The following is a 21,224-nucleotide window of genomic DNA, read 5'->3' as shown; positions in this document are numbered from 1 at the left end:
GGGGGTCTTGAGCTGTGGTTGAGCTGATGCAATAGCAGCCAACAGTGAGACAAACGGGGATGGGGAGCCTGGATCCCCGCACTAACCCGGGGGCTGACCCGGCTGTGCGCCCCTGTAGCCTCCATATCCTGATGGGCTCCTGCAGCTTTCATTTTGAGTGGGCGAATAGAGCCTGGGACTCCTCTACTCCACCGGGCTGCTCATCTTCCATGAAACGGGTGCAGAGCAGCCTGCACGGTAGCCGGGGGGCAGCTCGCCTGGACGGCAGCGCCACAATCGCCTTCAGGAGCGGGAAAAACAAGTGAGCTACGAGGCTGCCTGTTTCCCGCTCCCCTGTGGGGAGGACAGGGAACCCACAGACATGCGTCTTCATAAAATAAAAAATTATTTTTGCAGACATGCGATTCATGTCTGACTCCTTCAGACATAAAGCTAAAACGGAGCTTCCCCAGCAGGCAGGAAGGGGTACAGCTGACAGGAGGAGCCAACTTTTGGTCCAGCTTTATGTCGCCTCCTAGTGGCAGCTGCTACCCACTGCATCCTGCATCCCCGATATCCTGACAAGAAATTAAAATATTGTTAGTATAATTTATACGTAAGTGTTTGTCTAGGTACCCAATATATGATTTTTATGCATTTATTTAATAAAAAATATAACAGAGATCCGGGATATTGAGGAGCGCCAACCCCTAACTCTTCTGTCACATACAGCTCTTATGGAACCGGTCATGTCCTTGTCAATAACTAGGGTCCATGGCTTCATGAGGTCCGCGCTACACATTAACCCTACCATCAGCCCTCAAACAATCAGTACCGACCGTGACTCACTGGACCATACCACGTTGTCAGTCCTCTAGAGCCCAAGTGAGGTGCCGTGTCCGAAGTCGGGGTGATAACAGAGGCCTCTGGTGGGTCTTCTGCTCCCATATCCCATGGAAGGTAAAGTACGCTGCTCCTTGTGTGTGGTGACCTCTTCTTCCGCTTGTAGAGCTTGTTGACCACTAGACGCCTCTACGACGCAGAGAAGAGATTTCACCCCGTTACCAGATGGGGGCGCATTATTGGGATATGAGAAGCTGGATGGTCATATTGACGAATTGTCGCCCACTGGGCCGTTCTGACCAGACTGTTAGGAGGTGTTGGGACCAGTGGATGGGGGCACAAAAGGTGACCGGGCTCAGGACGCCCCCTACAGACCACCAGTAGAGAGGAGCGTCTGACCAGACTGTTAGGGGGCGTTGGGACCAGTGGATGGGAGCACACAAGGTGACCGGGCTCAGGACGCCCCCTACAGACCACCAGTAGAGAGGAGCGTCTGACCAGACTGTTAGGGGGCGTTGGGACCAGTGGATGGGGGCACAAAAGGTGACCGGGCTCAGGACGCCCCCTACAGACCACCAGTAGAGAGGAGCGTCTGACCAGACTGTTAGGGGGTGTTGGGACCAGTGGATGGGGGCACACAAGGTGACCGGGCTCAGGACGCCCCTACAGACCACCAGTAGAGAGGAGCATCTGACCAGACTGTTAGGGGGCGTTGGGACCAGTGGATGGGAGCACACAAGGTGACCGGGCTCAGGACGCCCCCTACAGACCACCAGTAGAGAGGAGCGTCTGACCAGACTGTTAGGGGGCGTTGGGACCAGTGGATGGGGGCACAAAAGGTGACCAGGCTGAGGACCCCCGACAGATCACCAGTGGAAGGAGCGTCTGACCAGACTGTTAAGGGGTGTTGCGATCAGTGCATGGGGACACACAAGGTGACCGGGCTCAGGACGCCCCCTACATACCACCAGTAGAGAGGAGCGTCTGACCAGACAGTTAGGGGGTGTTGGGACCAGTGTTTTCTCCAGTGATTAATCCAGGTTTAGTTTGGGCGCTGTAGACAGCTGTGTTTGTGTCTGGAGCCTCCATGCCCACCCGCATCACCTTTTGTATCCAAGCCAGAGGCGGTACAACAGGGTACTAGAGCCTCCATGCCCTCCCGTATCACATCTTGTATCCAAGCTAGAGGCGATACAACAGGGTACTAGAGCCTCCATGCCCACCCATATCACATCTTGTATCCAAGCTAGAGGCGGTACAACAGGGTACTAGAGCCTTCATGCCCTCCCGTATCACATCTTGTATCCAAGCCAGAGGCGGTACAACAGGGTACTAGAGCCCCCATACCCTCCCGTATCACATCTTGTATCCAAGCTAGAGGCGGTACAACAGGGTACTAGAGCCTCCATGCCCTCCCGTATCACATCTTGAATCCAAGCTAGAGGCGGTACAACAGGGTACTAGAGCCTCCATGCCCAGCTGTATCACATCTTGTATCCAAGCTAGAGGCGGTACAACAGGGTACTAGACCCTCCATGCCCTCCTGTATCACATCTTGTATCCAAGCTAGAGGCGGTACAACAGGTTACTAGAGCCTCCATGCCCACTCGTATCACATCTTGTATCCAAGCTAGAGGCGGTGCAACAGGGTACTAGAGCCTCCATACTCTCCTGTATCACATCTTGTATCCAAGCTGGAGGCGGTACAACAGGGTACTAGAGCCTTTATGCCCCTTGTATCACATCAGGTATCCAAGCTACAGGCGGTACAACAGGGTACTAGAACCTCCATGCCCACCCGCATCACCTTTTGTATCCAAGCCAGAGGCGGTACAACAGGGTACTAGAGCCTCCATGCCCCCAGTATCACATCTTGTATCCAAGCTAGAGGCGGTACAACAGGGTACTAGAGCCTCCATGCCCACCCATATCAAATCTTGTATCCAAGCTAGAGGCGGTACAACAGGGTACTAGAGCCTCCATGCCCTCCCGTATCACATCTTGTATCCAAGCTAGAGGCGGTACAACAGGGTACTAGAGCCTCCATGCCCACCCATATCACATCTTGTATCCAAGCTACAGGCGGTACAACAGGGTACTAGAGCCTCCATGCCCTCCCGTATCACATCTTGTATCAAAGCTAGAGGCGGTACAACAGGTTACTAGAGCCTCCATGCCCACCCATATCACATCTTGTATCCAAGCTAGAGGCAGTACGACAGGGTACTAGAGCCTCCATGCCCCCCGTATCACATCTTGTATCCAAGCTAGAGGCGGTACAACAGGGTACTAGAGCCTCCATGCCCTCCCGTATCACATCTTGTATCCAAGCTGGAGGCGGTACAACAGGGTACTAGAGCCTTTATGCCCCTTGTATCACATCAGGTATCCAAGCTACAGGCGGTACAACAGGGTACTAGAGCCTCCATGCCTGCCTGTATCACATCTTGTATCCAAGCTAGAGGCGGTACAACAGGGTACTAGAGCCTCCATGCCCTCCCGTATCACATCTTGTATCCAAGCTAGAGGCGGTACAACAGGGTACTAGACCCTCCATGCCCTCCTGTATCACATCTTGTATCCAAGCTAGAGGCGGTACAACAGGTTACTAGAGCCTCCATGCCCACCCGTATCACATCTTGTATCCAAGCTCGAGGCGGTACAACAGGGTACTAGAGCCTCCATACTCTCCCGTATCACATCTTGTATCCAAGCTGGAGGCGGTACAACAGGGTACTAGAGCCTTTATGCCCCTTGTATCACATCAGGTATCAAAGCTACAGGCGGTACAACAGGGTACTAGAGCCTCCATGCCCACCTGTATCACATCTTGTATCCAAGCTAGAGGCAGTACAACAGGGTACTAGAGCCTCCATGCCCCCCGTATCACATCTTGTATCCAAGCTAGAGGCGGTACAACAGGGTACTAGAGCCTCCATGCCCCCCCGTATCACATCTTGTATCCAAGCCAGAGGCGGTACAACAGGGTACTAGAGCCTCCATGCCCAGCTGTATCACATCTTGTATCCAAGCTAGAGGCGGTACAACAGGGTACTAGAGCCTCCATACCCTCCCGTATCACATCTTGTATCCAAGCTGGAGGCGGTACAACAGGGTACTAGACCCTCCATGCCCTCCTGTATCACATCGTGTATCCAAGCTGGAGGCGGTACAACAGGGTACTAGAGCCTTTATGCCCCTAGTATCACATCAGGTATCCAAGCTACAGGCGGTACAACAGGGTACTAGAGCCTCCATGCCTTCTGTATCACATCTTGTATCCAAGCTAGAGGCAGTACAACAGGGTACTAGAGCCTCCATACCCTCCCGTATCACATCTTGTATCCAAGCTGGAGGCGGTACAACAGGGTACTAGACCCTCCATGCCCTCCTGTATCACATCTTGTATCCAAGCTAGAGGTGGTACAACAGGGTACTAGACCCTCCATGCCCCTTGTATCACATCTTGTATCGAAGCTAGAGGCGGTACAACAGGGTACTAGAGCCTTCATGCCCCTTGTATCACATCAGGTATCCAAGCTAGAGGCGGTACAACAGGGTACTAGAGGCTCCATGCCCACCCGTATCACATCTTGTATCCAAGCTGGAGGCGGTACAACAGGGTGCTAGAGCCTTCATGCCTGCCCGTATCACATCTTGTATCCAAGCTAAAGGCGGTACAACAGGGTACTAGAGCCTCCATGCCCTCCCGTATCACATCCTATATCCAAGCTAGAGGCGGTACAACAGGGTACTAGAGCCTCCATGCCCCCCGTATCACATCTTGTATCCAAGCTAGAGGCGGTACAACAGGGCACTAGAGCCTCCATGCCCCCGTATCACATCTTGTATCCAAGCTAGAGGCAGTACAACAGGGTACTAGAGCCTCCATGCCCCTGTATCACATCTTGTATCCAAGCTAGAGGCGGTACAACAGGGTACTAGAGCCTCCATGCCCCCGTATCACATCTTGTATCCAAGCTAGAGGCGGTACAACAGGGTACTAGAGCCTCCATGCCCTCCCGTATCACATCTTGTATCCAAGCTAGAGGCGGTACAACAGGGTACTAGAGCCTCCATGCCCACCCATATCACATCTTGTATCCAAGCTAGAGGCGGTACAACAGGGTACTAGAGCCTCCATGCCCCCCGTATGACATCTTGTATCCAAGCTGGAGGCGGTACAACAGGGTACTAGAGCCTTTATGCCCCTTTTATCACATCAGGTATCCAAGCTACAGGCGGTACAACAGGGTACTAGAGCCTCCATGCCCACCCGCATCACTTTTTGTATCCAAGCCAGAGGCGGTACAACAGGGTACTAGAGCCTCCATGCCCTCCCGTATCACATCTTGTTATCCAAGCTACAGGCGGTACAACAGGGTACTAGAGCCTCCATGCCCACCCATATCACATCTTGTATCCAAGCTAGAGGCGGTACAACAGGGTACTAGAGCCTCCATGCCCTCCCATATCACATCTTGTATCCAAGCTAGAGGCGGTACAACAGGGTACTAGAGCCTCCATGCCCCCCGTATCACATCTTGTATCCAAGCTAGAGGCGGTACAACAGGTTACTAGAGCCTCCATGCCCACCCGTATCACATCTTGTATCCAAGCTAGAGGCAGTACAACAGGGTACTAGAGCCTCCATACTCTCCCGTATCACATCTTGTATCCAAGCTGGAGGCGGTACAACAGGGTACTAGAGCCTTTATGCCCCTTGTATCACATCAGGTATCCAAGCTACAGGCGGTACAACAGGGTACTAGAGCCTTCATGCCCACCCGCATCACCTTTTGTATCCAAGCCAGAGGCGGTACAACAGGGTACTAGAGCCTCCATGCCCCCAGCATCACATCTTGTATCCAAGCTAGAGGCAGTACGACAGGGTACTAGAGCCTCCATGCCCCCCGTATCACATCTTGTATCCAAGCTAGAGGCGGTACAACAGGGTACTAGAGCCTCCATGCCCCTGTATCACATCTTGTATCCAAGCTAGAGGCGGTACAACAGGGTACTAGAGCCTCCATGCCCCGGTATCACATCTTGTATCCAAGCTAGAGGCGGTACAACAGGGTACTAGAGCCTCCATGCCCACCCATATCACATCTTGTATCCAAGCTAGAGGCGGTACAACAGGGTACTAGAGCCTCCATGCCCCGGTATCACATCTTGTATCCAAGCTAGAGGCGGTACAACAGGGTACTAGAGCCTCCATGCCCACCCATATCACATCTTGTATCCAAGCTAGAGGCGGTACAACAGGGCACTAGAGCCTCCATGCCCGCCTGTATCACATCTTGTATCCAAGCTAGAGGCGGTACAACAGGGTACTAGAGCCTCCATGCCCGCCTGTATCACATCTTGTATCCAAGCTGGAGGCGGTACAACAGGGTACTAGAGCCTCCATGCCCACCTGTATCACATCTTGTATCCAAGCTAGAGGCAGTACAACAGGGCACTAGAGCCTCCATACTCTCCCGTATCACATCTTGTATCCAAGCTACAGGCGGTACAACAGGGTACTAGAGCCTCCATGCCCTCCCGTATCACATCTTGTATCCAAGCTAGAGGCGGTACAACAGGGTACTAGAGCCTCCATGCCCCCGTATCACATCTTGTATCCAAGCTAGAGGCGGCAGAACAGGGTACTAGAGCCTCCATGCCCCCGTATCACATCTTGTATCCAAGCTAGAGGCGGTACAACAGGGTACTAGAGCCCCCATGCCCCCGTATCACACCCTTAGGCTGCCTGCACATGGGGTCTTGCTGTCTATAGCCTGCTATGGGAATCGATTCCTGCTGCAAACTTACAAAAAATTATTTTAGTTTCCGGGAGCGGAGGGAAAAAAAGTAGCAGCAGCTCCATTATCATGCGGGGGCAGCCGCCCGACACACGGCCGCTCACCATTAACACTGCAGAGAGGATTCCGGGTCATTGCCTAGAGATGGCGCAGGAAAAGCAGGAGTCTAATAAAAACCGTTACTGCGCCCGTCCAACGGCAGCTCGCCGCAAGAAACAGGTATGCGGGGTCCGTGGCCAGAGCCGGAATATGCTGCGCGGACGGGGACAAACCGGAGCAAGTTCAGAGAAGAGTTACCAAGATGGTGAGCGGTCTGCAAATCATGTCCTATGAGGAACGGGTAAAGGATCTGGGAATGTTTAGCAGAAGAGAAGGCTGAGAGGAGACTTAATAGCCGTCTACAAATACCTGAAGGGCTGTCATAGTGCAGAGGGATCAGCCCTATTCTCATCTGTACAAGGAAAGACTAGAAGCAATGGGATGAAACTGAAAGGGAGGAGACACAGATTAGATATCAGACAGTGAGGGGGATCAATGAGTGGAACAGGTTGCCACGGGAGGTGGGGAGTTCTCCTTTAATGGAAGTCTTCAGAGGTGGACAGACATCTGTCTGGGATGATATAGTGATCCTGCACTGAGCAGGGGGTTGGACCCGGTGACCCCTGAGGAGCCGATGACCCCGGGGGATCCGATGACCCCGGGGGATCCGATGACCCCGGGGGATCCGATGACCCCGGGGGATCCGATGACCCCGGGGGATCCGATGACCCCGGGGGATCCGATGACCCCGGGGGATCCGATGACCCCGGGGGATCCTTCCAACTCTACCCTTCTATGAATAACCCTGCAGAGTTTTGGCAGCTTTCCAAGTCAGGAAGCGAGAGACATTCCGGAAGGACACCGATCCAGCGTGGACAGCGCATGTTTCTGGACAGAGCCCAGGCGTGACCTCTGACCCCTCTAAGAGCACCAGGACGCTCCCTCACACAGGGCTTACAGACGGCATCACACAAATGGCAGCAGATAATCAGGGCAGCGCTTGATACTCACAAACTGCAGAAAGACATTTCCCAGCTCACTCTGCGGCTGAGGCTCAGGCTGCAGGCGGCTCTCCAGCGCCGCCAGGAAGTCCTGGTGAACCTGCAGGACGTCCTCCATGTTGGAGAATAAAATCTGGAAGAAAAAGAAAGAAAAACCATCACCCCATATAGGGGGCGCTCTACGTGGGGGGGGGGGGTAGACACGTCACCACCTCATATAGGGGGCGCTCTACGTGGGGGGGGCACATATGTCATCACCTCATATAGGGGGCGCTCTACGTGGGGGGGGCACATATGTCATCACATCATATAGGGGGCGCTCTACGTGGGGGGGGCACATATGTCATCACATCATATAGGGGGCGCTCTACGTGGGGGAAGCACATATGTCATCACATCATATAGGGGGCGCTCTACGTGGGCGGGGAATATGTCATCACATCATATAGGGGGCGCTCTACGTGGGCGGGGAATATGTCATCACATCATATAGGGGGCGCTCTACGTGGGCGGGGAATATGTCATCACATCATATAGGGGGCGCTCTACGTGGGCGGGGAATATGTCATCACATCATATAGGGGGTGCTCTACGTAGGGCGGGGAATATGTCATCACATCATATAGGGGGCGCTCTACGTGGGGGGGGCACATATGTCATCACATCATATAGGGGGCGCTCTACGTGGGCGGGGAATATGTCATCACATCATATAGGGGGCGCTCTACGTGGGCGGGGAATATGTCATCACATCATATAGGGGGCGCTCTACGTGGGGGGGGCACATATGTCATCACATCATATAGGGGGCGCTCTACGTGGGCGGGGAATATGTCATCACATCATATAGGGGGCGCTCTACGTGGGCGGGGAATATGTCATCACATCATATAGGGGGCGCTCTACGTGGGGGGGGCACACATGTCATCACATCATATAGGGGGCGCTCTACGTGGGCGGGGAATATGTCATCACATCATATAGGGGGCACATATGTCCTCACTACAATGGAGTTGCCCGGTGTCTAGTGGGGCTCCACTCCCCGAGCGCCTCCAGATCCCAGCAGCTCCTCTCATGGTGGCAGGAGAGCCGCAGCATGGTATATGCCAACTTTACACAAAAGGGCACCAGGCATTCCATTACAGAAAAGCCTACACAAAGCCATCTGCGCTCTTGGGGACGAGGGAGTCGCCGCCATCCGTTTAACCCAAAGTATATGACCAATGCGTCTTTAAGCATCTCCAGTGTCCACAAGACACCAACCCTCCATCTAGGACCCCGTACACCCCGTCTACAGCCGCGGGCCGCACCGCTCTTCATGGACGACGGGCTGCGCCAGCCGCCTCCCAGAATATTCCCCCCGAACGCTCCGTTCACAATTATGGACGCTCGGTTTTCACAACAGCGGTGATGAGAGCAGATCTGATGAGCCGCCGGCCGGCGCCGAGGAGGGGGTCCAGACGGTATGGTCACCTCATGCATGGAGCGCCTAACGGTCAGACGAGTCACATCCACCTCTACCCGGAGCCCAAGAGCTTACACTCAGTTGTTCCACAGAGGGCGCTCTGCTATTCAGGACCCTCACTGGGGTCATCCAGCTGAATGGCGCTACACGTCTTCGGGGTCAGACGGCGACTCCGGAGGATGAGGCCGTGGTCAGCACATGACTCTTCGGGGCGGCCAACAGCGCAGCCCTTGATGTGGCTTCTCGCTGCGTTTCCCATGAACGCTCGGCCCTGAACATCTCCGAGGGCACAATGCTCATAAAGGGGTCGCAAGGCGGCACTCCCCCCAGCGTAGAGAAGATGCCGCCGCTCCACACCCACTGGACCCTGACCACAGGAGCTTGCACTCTACAGGGCAGGGCACAGCATTAGCCAGCGAGTGACGTCCCGTGGTGAGAAAGGACACGGATGAAGGTGTCGAGGAGGATTATCCCGCAGCGCGTCCTCTTCTTCGTCTTTCACCATTTCCAGCTGCCGGGGGCACAAGGGTGTGCAGGAGAACATTCTGCATGTGACCCGTCAGCAGTGCGGCCCCCTTAGGACCCTTGTATTCAGGTCACATGACACCAGCACTGCTGTGGGGGCACGGCCATCAGCTAAACAAGTAACCATTCATGCAGGGAGGTTCGCAGTCATGGCCTTGCCGATGCCAGACCCACCATTGGGATCCGTTCTGCTCGGCGATGCGTCTGCCCCTCTCTGGCGTTCGTCCTTCCTCGGGGACGGTGGAGCGCGCAGAGACACCCAATCAGGAGCAGCAGAGAATTCCGTCCTATCTCAGGGGCTGCGGTTGGGGGGCTGACTCCGGCCGTCTCCTCTGTGGCCCCTGCAGTCCTCGCAGGCTCTTCTGTCGCGGGACGGTTACACTGCTGGTTGATCCGGGACAAGGTTTAGCGTGGCCACACACCGCACGCACTTGTAGTCCTCGCAACTCCGACAGAACGACATTACGTTACAGGGATTCCTGCGGCTCCTCGCCGACCAATCATAGGCTCTTACCTGCGTAGTCAGCCCCACCCACAGACCAATGGCGCTACTCTCAGCTTCTTACCTTTACATTTTCCTCGGAGATGCAGCTCTCACTTTTCTCACTGATATTCTGTCGAATCCGCTGCAGAAACGCCTGGAAAGAAGAACAAATAATCAGTGCGAACGATCAGCTGGAAGTCTGCGAAGCGAGCGAACGGAGTCGTGCAAGACTGCACAGCCAGGGGGTTGGGGGGCCTGACATATGACGGATTAATCAGAGCACCTCTCTGACTACAGATCCACAAGACAACCTGCAGATCTACTGACCCTCCAGACCACACTGAGGAGATCCGCAAGAGAACCTGGGGATCTACTGACCCCCCCAGACCACACTGAGCAGAGCCACAAGAGAACCTGCAGATCTACTGACCCTCCAGACCACACTGAGGAGATCCGCAAGAGAACCTGCAGATCTACTGACCCCCCAGACCACACTGAGCAGATCCACAAGAGAACCTTCAGATCTACTGACCCCCCGGACCACACTGAGCAGAGCCACAAGAGAACCTGCAGATCTACTGAGCTCCTGGACCACACTGAGGAGAGCCACAAGAGGACCCGCAGATCTACTGACCCTCCAGACCACACTGAGCAGATCCACAAGAGAACCTGCAGATCTACTGACCCTCCAGACCACACTGAGGAGATCCGCAAGAGAACCTTCAGATCTACTGACCCCCCAGACCACACTGAGCAGATCCACAAGAGAACCTGCAGATCTACTGAGCTCCTGGACCACACTGAGGAGAGCCACAAGAGGACCCGCAGATCTACTGAGCCCCCGAACCACACTGAGCAGAGCCACAAGAGGACCCGCAGATCTACTGAGCCCCCGAACCACACTGAGCAGAGCCACAAGAGAACCCGCGGATCTACTGAGCCCCCAAAGCACACTGAGCAGAGCCACAAGAGAACCTGCAGATCTACTGACCCCCCGAACCACACTGAGAAGATCCACAAGAGAACCTGCAGATCTACTGAGCCCCCAGACCGCAAAGAGCAGATCCACGGGAGAACCTGCAGATCTACTGACCCCCCCCCGGACAACACTGAGCAGATCCACAAGAGAACCTGCAGATCTACTGCCCCCCTGGACCATAGGCCGCCTGCACACGAGCGGGTCGGATCCGGCAGCGAGAATTCTCGCCGCGGGACCCGACCCGAGAGCCTGCAGGGACGAGCGCGTACTCACCCGCGCCTTGCGGCCCCGACTCTTTCATGTGCCGGCGCATGCGCAGACCGGAGCTGGCGGCCGGGTGAGTGCACAAAAATAGGACATGCCGCGGTTTGTTTGCCGCGCGAGATTTCGCGCGGCCAAACCGCGGCCCTCTGCATAGGAGTGCGTATTGTAATGCACTCCTATGCAAACTTTCAGTGGCGGAAATCCCACGGGAAATCCCGCGGCGGGATTTCCACCCGTGTGCAGACGGCCATACTGAGCAGATCCACAAGAGAACCTGCAGATCTACTGAGCCCCCAGACCACAAAGAGCAGATCCACGGGAGAACCTGCAGATTTACTGACCCCCCCTCCCGGACAACACTGAGCAGATCCACAAGAGAACCTGCAGATCTACTGAGCCCCCAGACCACAAAGAGCAGATCCACGGGAGAACCTGCAGATTTACTGACCCCCCCTCCCGGACAACACTGAGCAGATCCACAAGAGAACCTGCAGATCTACTGAGACCCCAGACCACACTGAGAAGATCCACGGGAGAACCTGCAGCTCCGCTCACAATAACAGTATGTTCGGCTGAATGAAGACCATGTCCATCCAGTTCAGCTTCTTTCAACCCGCTTGTTGATTCAGTGGAAGGCAAAAAACCCCAAGAGGCAGAGGCCAATTAGCCCATTTGGGGGAAAATTCCTTTCTGACTCCCTAATGGCAATCAGACTGTTCCCTGCACCAACCTTTGATAGTTCCTACCTGTAAGACCCGGATCACCAACCCCGCCGGTCACCTAATGTCTATATCCTGTAATATCATAGAAAGACATCCAGTCCCTCTTAACCTCCTCTATGGATCCTGCCATCACCACGTCCTCAGGCAGAGAGTTCCACAGTCTCACTGCTCTTACAGTAAAGAACCCTCTTCTGTGTTGGTGATGCAACCTGCTTTCCTCTAGACGTAGCGGATGCCCTCTTGTTACCGCCGCAGTCCTGGGTATAAACAGATCCTGGCAGAGATCCTTGTATCGTCCCCTCATGGATTTATACATGTTATTTGGTCGCCCCTTAGCCGTCTGTTTTCCGGGGTGAATAATCCCAGTTTTGGTGCCTCTCTGGGTATTCCAGTCCTCCCATTCCATGTATTAGTTTAGTTGCCCTTCTTTGAACCCCCTCCAGCCCTGTAACATCTTTCCTGAGCCACGGGGACCAGAACTGTACCCAGTATTCCATGGGGGGCCTGACTAGTGCCTTATATAGTGGGAGGATAATGTTCTCGTCCCTCGCCCCTATACCTCTTTTACTGCACCCCAAGACTTTATTAGCTTTTGCAGCAGCTGACTGGCATTGGTTGCTCCAGTTTAGTCTACAGCCCACTAGTCCCCCAGGTCTTTTCCCTAGTGGTACCCTATTTAGTGTATATTGGTGACATCCGTTTCTCCTGCCCATGTGCAGAACCTTACATTTATCAGCAATGAACTTCTTTTGCCATTTTTCTACTCAAGCCCCCAGTTTATCTAGGTCCGTTTGTACCCAGATACACACATTTTCACCCAATCGGAGCTTCTCATTTTGTATATTAGCCTATTATGCGGCACGGTGTCAAAGGCTTTAGAGAAGTCCAGATATACGAGATCAATAGACTCTCCCAGGTCCAGCCTAGAGCTTACTCCATCGTAGAAGCTGATCAGATTGGTCTGACATGATCGACCCCTCATGAACCCATGCTGGTGAGGAGTTATCCTGTTGTTCTCCTTGAGGTATTCTAGGATGGCGTCTCTCAGAAACCCCTCAAATATTTTTCCAATTATTTAAGTGAGGCTTACCGGCCTGTAGTTACCAGGTCTCTTCTTGACCCCTTTTTGTATATTGGAACCACACTGGTAATATGCCAATCCAGTGGTACAACCCCGGTCTCTATAGTGTCCATAAATAGAAGAAATAGCGGTCTGTCTATTACATCACTTCGTTCCCTTAGAACCCTTGGGTGTATTCCATCTGGGCCTGGCGATTTATTGATTTTAATCTTTTTTAGCCGACTCACTTCCTCCTGCGATATTTAGCGGGGGGTCGCTTTATCCCCTTGCGTCTTGTGTGACATTTCTTTTTCGCTCGTGAGTACACTTGAGAAAAGACCATTTAATAGATTTGCCCCCCTCTCCCCGGTCATATCATCTTCTATGGTTTCTCCAGCATTATGTGTTACTGAGCCCCCGGACCATGCTGAGTAGACCCGCTAGAGAATTCTAGCAGAGCGTGGGGCAACATAAGGACGCAGTGCTCTCTGGCTCCGCGCATCCCTTTATATGAGACATAGAAGTGAGCGGGGAAGCAGCGCAGCGTACGGCAGTCACTGGATGCTGCAACCAGGCCTCTAATGATGATAACCATGGAGGAGCCCCGCATGCCGCCATCAGTGAGGCAGGTATGACGTACAAACCACCATTACATCTCCCACCTGAGGCACAAATCTCCGAACATTGCTATGTCTGTTGCTACAATCCCACACATCCCGCCCACTGCATAACGCCTGACACATCTGTACCCGCATTACTACAGAGAGAAGCAGCTTTAGAGCAGACCTGTGCTCTACACACCCCACAAGCTGTGCCAATACACACGAGAGGCAGCTTCCTCCGTGGAGGGGAAGGTACGAGGACGGGCGCTTTAGGTGGGAAGCGAGAATTTCTTAAATATCTGTGCTAAAATTCACAGATATTGCTCAGTTAAAAGAGAATAAGTGGGACCTAAAGGGCGAAGCGCCACGTGTGCGGGGGCCCTTCCACTATCGGGGGCCAACACTGCACATGTATTAACTCAGAAAGAGGGGAGGAAGAATCCAATGGCCGGATGTTCTTAAGGACAGAAATGTCCAAGAAGGTTGGGAAATATTGTGGAATGAGATTCTCAAAGCACAATCGTTACTAATCCCTAAAAGAAGGGAGAATGGGAAGCATTTAAAGAGACCCGGATGGATGAACACAGAACTTGTAGACATGTTAGAGGAAGAAAATATGTTTATCAAATGGGAAGAAGAATATAATGGGGTCTGCAGAAACTGTAGGGCAATTGTCAGAAAAGATAAAGCTGATAATGAATGGAGGCTTGTAAGAGAGGCCAAAAGCAATAAAAAAAGGACGTGGGGGTCAAAAGTAAAAGAAAATGATGGTGAGAAGGACGAACTTTTAAATTCCTATTTTGTATTGGTTTTCTCTCAGAAAGTAGATGGAACATCAGCTGATCTTCCCTGCGCTATTGGGGGATACAAGAATGCAGGCTATCTATAAGCAGAGAGAAGGTGAGGGAACACTTAGCTAACTTACATGAATTCCCGTCTCCAGGTCCAGATGAATTACATCCTAGGATACTAAAGGAAGCAGCGGAGGTAATTGCTGAACCACTCACCATAATCTGTGACAATTCCTGGAGAACAGAAGTCCCAGAAGATTGGAGAAGAGCAAATGTTGTCCCTATCTTCAAAAAAGGAAGAAGGTGGATCCAGGAAACTACAGGCCTGTGAGCCTGACTTCTATACCGGGAAAGATCTTTGAACAGATTATTAACCAGCATGTATGCAAGTACTTGGATGAGAATGGAGTAATGAACCAGAGCCAGCATGGGTTTGTAACCAACAAGTCATGCCAGACGGATCTAATGTCCTTCTATGACAGAATCACTGACTGGGCTGATCAGAGAAATGCGGTGGATATAGTATATCTTGACTTTAGTAAAGCATTTGACAAAGTATCTCATACCATACTTATTGATGAAATGACCAAATCTGGGATTGACAAGGCAACTGTTAGGTGGATTCACAACTGGCTGAGTGATCGTACTCAAAGAGTGGTTGCTGGGAGGTTGTTAGACAAAGGGCCACAAAGCATACAGCGCGGGTCGTTGTTGGAAAGAGGACCACTGGGAACAGGGAAGGGGGAGGGGGGGTTGCCGGACAGAGAACCACTAATCATACAGCGTGCGACACTGTGGGGGGGACAGGGGATCACTAAGCATACAGCGCGGGCCGCTGGGGGGGGGGGATTGTCGGACAGAGGACCATTAATCGTACAGCCCGGGCCGCTGGGGGCGGGGGGGAGCGGTCGGACAGAGGACCATTAATTGTACAGCCCGGGCCGCTTTGTACGAGGAGGGGGTCACAGCGGATGTGCCGCCCTACAGCTGGGCGAAGAGGTCTGTGTGGGGAACAGCTGGTCAGAGTCCAACAATGGCCGCATTAAGGAGCGATGAGGAGGAAGGAAAGGACAAAGAATGAAGGATACTTGTCAGCGAGTCGTCCCGCAGACTGTGTAGTCAGACCACCAGTTACCCCCAGACCAAGCCGCAGCGAGTCTTACCAAAATGCAGACCAAGTTAACCCCTAATCAGCTGGAATATGTTATAGGACAGGAGGCCGCCCTCGCCCCGGGGGCCCCGCGGGATGCAGGAGGCCGCCCTCGCCCCGGGGGCCCCGCGGGATGCAGGAGGCCGCCCTCGCCCCGGGGGCCCCGCGGGATGCAGGAGGCCGCCCTCGCCCCGGGGGCCCCGCGGGATGCAGGAGGCCGCCCTCGCCCCGGGGGCCCCGCGGGATGCAGGAGGCCGCCCTCGCATGCATGAAGTCCTCCGTAATGTTACCCTGCACTGGCAGTGATGTTACACATCCCTCTCCCTGCAGAGTGGCAGTGAAGACCCCCTTACATGCCCGCTATCCTGTGCCGCCACCATTATGCAGTAAGCACAACCATTCCCTTCTGACACCCGGCAGCCCCCGATCCCCAATGGATCACTGCTTCCTGCTCATCCTGAGCCTCCTGCTTCATGAACGGTCTCAGCACTCTGGGGACATGCAGATGGGTGATGGCGGTTCGCTCCAAGACGCAACTGTGCCAGGCGCGGGGTACATGTGCGGCCCCCCAGAAGCCCTCGCTCCCCTGTCTCCATGGCAACGCTGAATGCTCAGCAAGCAGGCTTCGGTTCCCATGGAAGGCGAGATGCTCCTGATCGCAGTCCAACAGCCCATTGTGCGCAGCGCTGACCTACTTGAGACAAGAACAGAAGGAACTTTCTGGAAGGCTTCAGTTGTCGGTTCTTACATAAAACGCCGTGCATCCATCAGAGGCGCCAGCAGCAAACCCTGCGTACCAGGAACGACCGACTATGAATGACAGGACATCTCCGGGTAACACTGTGGACACAGCAAGCCCCGCCCAGAACTGGAAACTATCAGGTGCCAACCAATATGGTCGCCGCAGACCCCCATCACAGGATGGGGGTCTCCTGGCAATGGAGTCACCTGTGAGAAGAACGCAAGACTCACAGAAGCTTCCTGTCCATACGTAGGGGGGAAAAGGGGAGGGAGGGGGAGGGCCGCGACCGCCGGCCGCTCATCCTTAGTCCCCGGGCCCCTCTGTCCAGCGACCGCCGGCCGCTCATCCTTAGTCCCCGGGCCCCTCTGTCCAGCGACCGCCGGCCGCTCATCCTTAGTCCCCGGACCCCTCTGTCCAGCGACCGCCGGCCGCTCATCCTTAGTCCCCGGACCCCTCTGTCCAGCGACCGCCGGCCGCTCATCCTTAGTCCCCGGACCCCTCTGTCCAGCGACCGCCGGCCGCTCATCCTTAGTCCCCGGACCCCTCTGTCCAGCGACCGCCGGCCGCTCATCCTTAGTCCCCGGACCCCTCTGTCCAGCGACCGCCGGCCGCTCATCCTTAGTCCCCGGACCCCTCTGTCCAGCGACCGCCGGCCGCTCATCCTTAGTCCCCGGACCCCTCTGTCCCACGACCGCCGGCCACTCATCCTTAGTCCCCGGACCCCTCTGTCCAGCGACCGCCGGCCGCTCATCCTTAGTCCCCGGACCCCTCTGTCCAGCGACCGCCGGCCGCTCATCCTTAGTCCCCGGACCCCTCTGTCCAGCGACCGCCGGCCACTCATCCTTAGTCCCCGGACCCCTCTGTCCAGCGACCGCCGGCCGCTCATCCTTAGTCCCCGGACCCCTCTGTCCAGCGACCGCCGGCCGCTCATCCTTAGTCCCCGGACCCCTCTGTCCAGCGACCGCCGGACGCTCATCCTTAGTCCCCGGACCCCTCTGTCCAGCGACCGCCAGCCGCTCATCCTTAGTCCCCGGACCCCTCTGTCCCGCGACCGCCGGCCACTCATCCTTAGTCCCCGGACCCCTCTGTCCAGCGACCGCCGGCCGCTCATCCTTAGTCCCCGGACCCCTCTGTCCAGCGACCGCCGGCCGCTCATCCTTAGTCCCCGGACCCCTCTGTCCAGCGACCGCCGGCCGCTCATCCTTAGTCCCCGGACCCCTCTGTCCAGCGACCGCCGGCCGCTCATCCTTAGTCCCCGGACCCCTCTGTCCAGCGACCGCCGGCCGCTCATCCTTAGTCCCCGGGCCCCTCTGTCCAGCGACCGCCGGCCGCTCATCCTCAGTCCCTGGATCCCTCTGTCCAGCGACCGCCGGCCGCTCATCCTTAGTCCCTGGGCCCCTCTGTCCAGCGACCGCCGGCCGCTCATCCTTAGTCCCCGGATCCCTCTGTCCAGCAACTGCCAGCCGCTCATCCTTAGTCCCCGGACCCCTCTGTCCAGCGACCGCCGGCCGCTCATCCTTAGTCCCCGGACCCCTCTGTCCAGCGACCGCCGGCCGCTCATCCTTAGTCCCCGGACCCCTCTGTCCAGCGACCGCCGGCCGCTCAGCATTCCCTGCAGAGGACAAGGCCTGCTGACACGTCCCTCAGGGAAGCAGGGGTCCCCACACACATTATCAGGGTCCTGCAGTCCTATGTAAATGGCTTCAAAAGTTTCACGGTCCTAGAAAAAAATCTCACACAAGAGACTTTGCCTTTTCATTTGTCATCATCTCTGCTTGCTGTCAGTGAATGGGAAGATCCCCCTTTACATGCAGCGGCTGACAACAGGCCTGTCCTGGTAATACCGCACAGATGCAAAGCATATTCCAAAGAGTGCAACGAAAGCCGGAGGACGATGGCGGTCCGTACAGACCCTGCAACCACCGGCAAGCTTCCATAGTGTGAGAAGGCAGAGGTACAGAACACATCAGAGGGGGGCAAATATGGTATGTAGACCCAATCACCAGCACCCCTGGACACCAGATGAAGCGCCGGCTGACAAATAGGAAACGCACAGGTGACGGCAGGCCGGCCCAACCCAAACTGTGGTTTTCCTGCCTCACTCATCAACTCTCATTACATCTATCTGAGGAGGAAAAGGAGTGTAGCGAGAGGCCGACGAGGATGAGAGTGAGCGAGGAGGAGGAGTACAGCGAGAGGGCAGCGACGACGGGGAGGAGTACAGCGAGAGGGCAGCGAGGAGGGGGAGCTGCAGCGAGGAGGGGGAGGAGTACAGCAAGAGGGCAGCGACGAGGGGGAGGAGTACAGCGAGAGGGCAGCGACGAGGGGGAGGAGTACAGCGAGAGGGCAGCGACGACAGGGAGCTGCAGCGACGAGGGGGAGGAGTACAGCGAGAGGGCAGCGACGAGGGGGAGGAGTACAGCGAGAGGGCAGCGACGAGGGGGAGGAGTACAGCGAGAGGGCAGCGACGAGGGGGAGGAGTACAGCGAGAGGGCAGCGACGAGGGGGAGGAGTACAGCGAGAGGGCAGCGACGAGGGGGAGGAGTACAGCGAGAGGGCAGCGACGAGGGGGAGGAGTACAGCGAGAGGGCAGCGACGAGGGGGAGGAGTACAGCGAGAGGGCAGCGACGACGGGGAGCTGCAGCGACGAGGGGGAGGAGTACAGCAAGAGGGCAGCGACGAGGGGGAGGAGTACAGCGAGAGGGCCGCGACGACGGGGAGCAGCAGCGAGGAGGGGGTGGAGTACAGCGAGAGGGCCGCGATGACGGGGGGCAGCAGCGAGGAGGGGGAGGAGTACAGCGAGAGGGCAGCGACGACGGGGAGCAGCAGCGAGGAGGGGGAGGAGTACAGCGAGAGGGCAGCGACGACGGGGAGCAGCAGCGAGGGGGGGAGGAGTACAGCGAGAGGGCAGCGACGACGGGGAGCAGCAGCGGGGGGGGGGGGGAGGAGTACAGCGAGAGGGCAGCGTCGACGGGGAGCAGCAGCGAGGGGGGGATGGGTACAGCGAGAGGGCAGCGACGACGGGGAGCAGCGAGAGGGCTTCGACGACGGGGAGCGGCAGCGAGGAGGGGGAGGGGTACAGCGAGAGGGCAGCGACGACGGGGAGCGGCAGCGAGGAGGGGGAGGGGTACAGCGAGAGGGCTTCGACGACGGGGAGCGGCAGCGAGGAGGGGGAGGGGTACAGCGAGAGGGCAGCGACGACGGGGAGCGGCAGCGAGGAGGGGGAGGGGTACAGCGAGAGGGCAGCGACGACGGGGAGCGGCAGCGAGGAGGGGGAGGGGTACAGCGAGAGGGCAGCGACGACGGGGAGCGGCAGCGAGGAGGGGGAGGGGTACAGCGAGAGGGCAGCGACGACGGGGAGCGGCAGCGAGGAGGGGGAGGGGTACAGCGAGAGGGCAGCGACGACGGGGAGCGGCAGCGAGGAGGGGGAGGGGTACAGCGAGAGGGCAGCGACGACGGGGAGCGGCAGCGAGGAGGGGGAGGGGTACAGCGAGAGGGCAGCGACGACGGGGAGCGGCAGCGAGGAGGGGGAGGGGTACAGCGAGAGGGCAGCGACGACGGGGAGCGGCAGCGAGGAGGGGGAGGGGTACAGCGAGAGGGCAGCGACGACGGGGAGCGGCAGCGAGGAGGGGGAGGGGTACAGCGAGAGGGCAGCGACGACGGGGAGCGGCAGCGAGGAGGGGGAGGGGTACAGCGAGAGGGCAGCGACGACGGGGAGCGGCAGCGAGGAGGGGGAGGGGTACAGCGAGAGGGCAGCGACGACGGGGAGCGGCAGCGAGGAGGGGGAGGGGTACAGCGAGAGGGCAGCGACGACGGGGAGCGGCAGCGAGGAGGGGGAGGAGTACAGCGAGAGGGCAGCGACGACGGGGAGCGGCAGCGAGGAGGGGGAGGAGTACAGCCAGAGGGCAGCGACGACGGGGAGCGGCAGGGAGGAGGGGGAGGAGTACAGCGAGAGGGCAGCGACGACGGGGAGCGGCAGGGAGGAGGGGGAGGAGTACAGCGAGAGGGCAGCGACGACGGGGAGCGGCAGGGAGGAGTACAGCGAGAGGGCAGCGACGACGGGGAGCGGCAGCGAGGGGGGGGAGGAGTACAGCGAGAAGGCAGCAAGGGGGGGGGGGGGGGGGAGTACAGCGAGAGGGCAGCGACGACGAGGAGCAGCAGCGAGGAGTATAGCGAGAGGGCAGCAACGAGGAGTATAGCGAGAGGGCAGCAACGAGGAGTATAGCGAGAGGGCAGCAACGAGGAGTATAGCGAGAGGGCAGCAACGAGGAGTATAGCGAGAGGGCAGCAACGAGGAGTATAGCGAGAGGGCAGCAACTATGGGGAGTTGAGCATGGACACTAACGAGGAGGATAGCGCGAATGAAGAGAAGAGGTATAGCAAGAGGAGGACCATAATGACGAATAGGTGGATTTTCAGAGTGAAGACGATGGTGTGAAGGAGAGCAAGAGAGGATGTAAGGACATAGTGAGAGGATGGCGTCCATCAGCCATTGACGGGAGACCTAACGGACCTCCTACACTCTGTCCTACAGATCCATTAATAATAACTGAACGTGTGTGAGGTCAACCGCCCTGCCGACCCCAGATAAGTGGTGACTGGTCAGTGGAGCTCCACCAACAACTGATGATATCATCGGTCCCGAGCCTCCATCAGTCGTCCTCCAAGCAACCACCAACCTTTACAGAAATCTGCAGCAAATACTCCCAACATCCGACAGAATGGAGAAGTTGCTGATGAGTCAGCGGCGGCCCGTCCGCTCTGACCAAAA

General features: G+C 56.5%; 1 protein-coding gene across 3 annotated transcripts in view; it reads right to left on the bottom strand.

Moving 5' to 3' along the window:
* PREX1 (phosphatidylinositol-3,4,5-trisphosphate dependent Rac exchange factor 1) overlaps positions 1–21,224 on the bottom strand; it is a 129,926-nt gene that overhangs the window by 93,427 nt on the left and 15,275 nt on the right. For 2 of the 3 annotated variants that reach the window (XM_066588046.1, XM_066588048.1), the window contains exons 2-3: positions 10,226–10,297; positions 7,680–7,802 (exon numbers count right to left, since the gene is read on the bottom strand). In XM_066588046.1, the coding sequence (XP_066444143.1) occupies positions 7,680–7,802; positions 10,226–10,297 (195 nt within the window). Of the gene's footprint in view, positions 1–7,679; positions 7,803–9,209; positions 9,279–10,225; positions 10,298–21,224 lie in introns of those variants that run through there. The other variant, XM_066588047.1, reaches the window with a different exon arrangement.

Source organism: Eleutherodactylus coqui, chromosome 13, assembly GCF_035609145.1.
Source record: "Eleutherodactylus coqui strain aEleCoq1 chromosome 13, aEleCoq1.hap1, whole genome shotgun sequence".
Classification (NCBI taxonomy): domain Eukaryota; kingdom Metazoa; phylum Chordata; class Amphibia; order Anura; family Eleutherodactylidae; genus Eleutherodactylus; species Eleutherodactylus coqui.
This window is presented reverse-complemented; position numbering and strand designations above follow the sequence as displayed.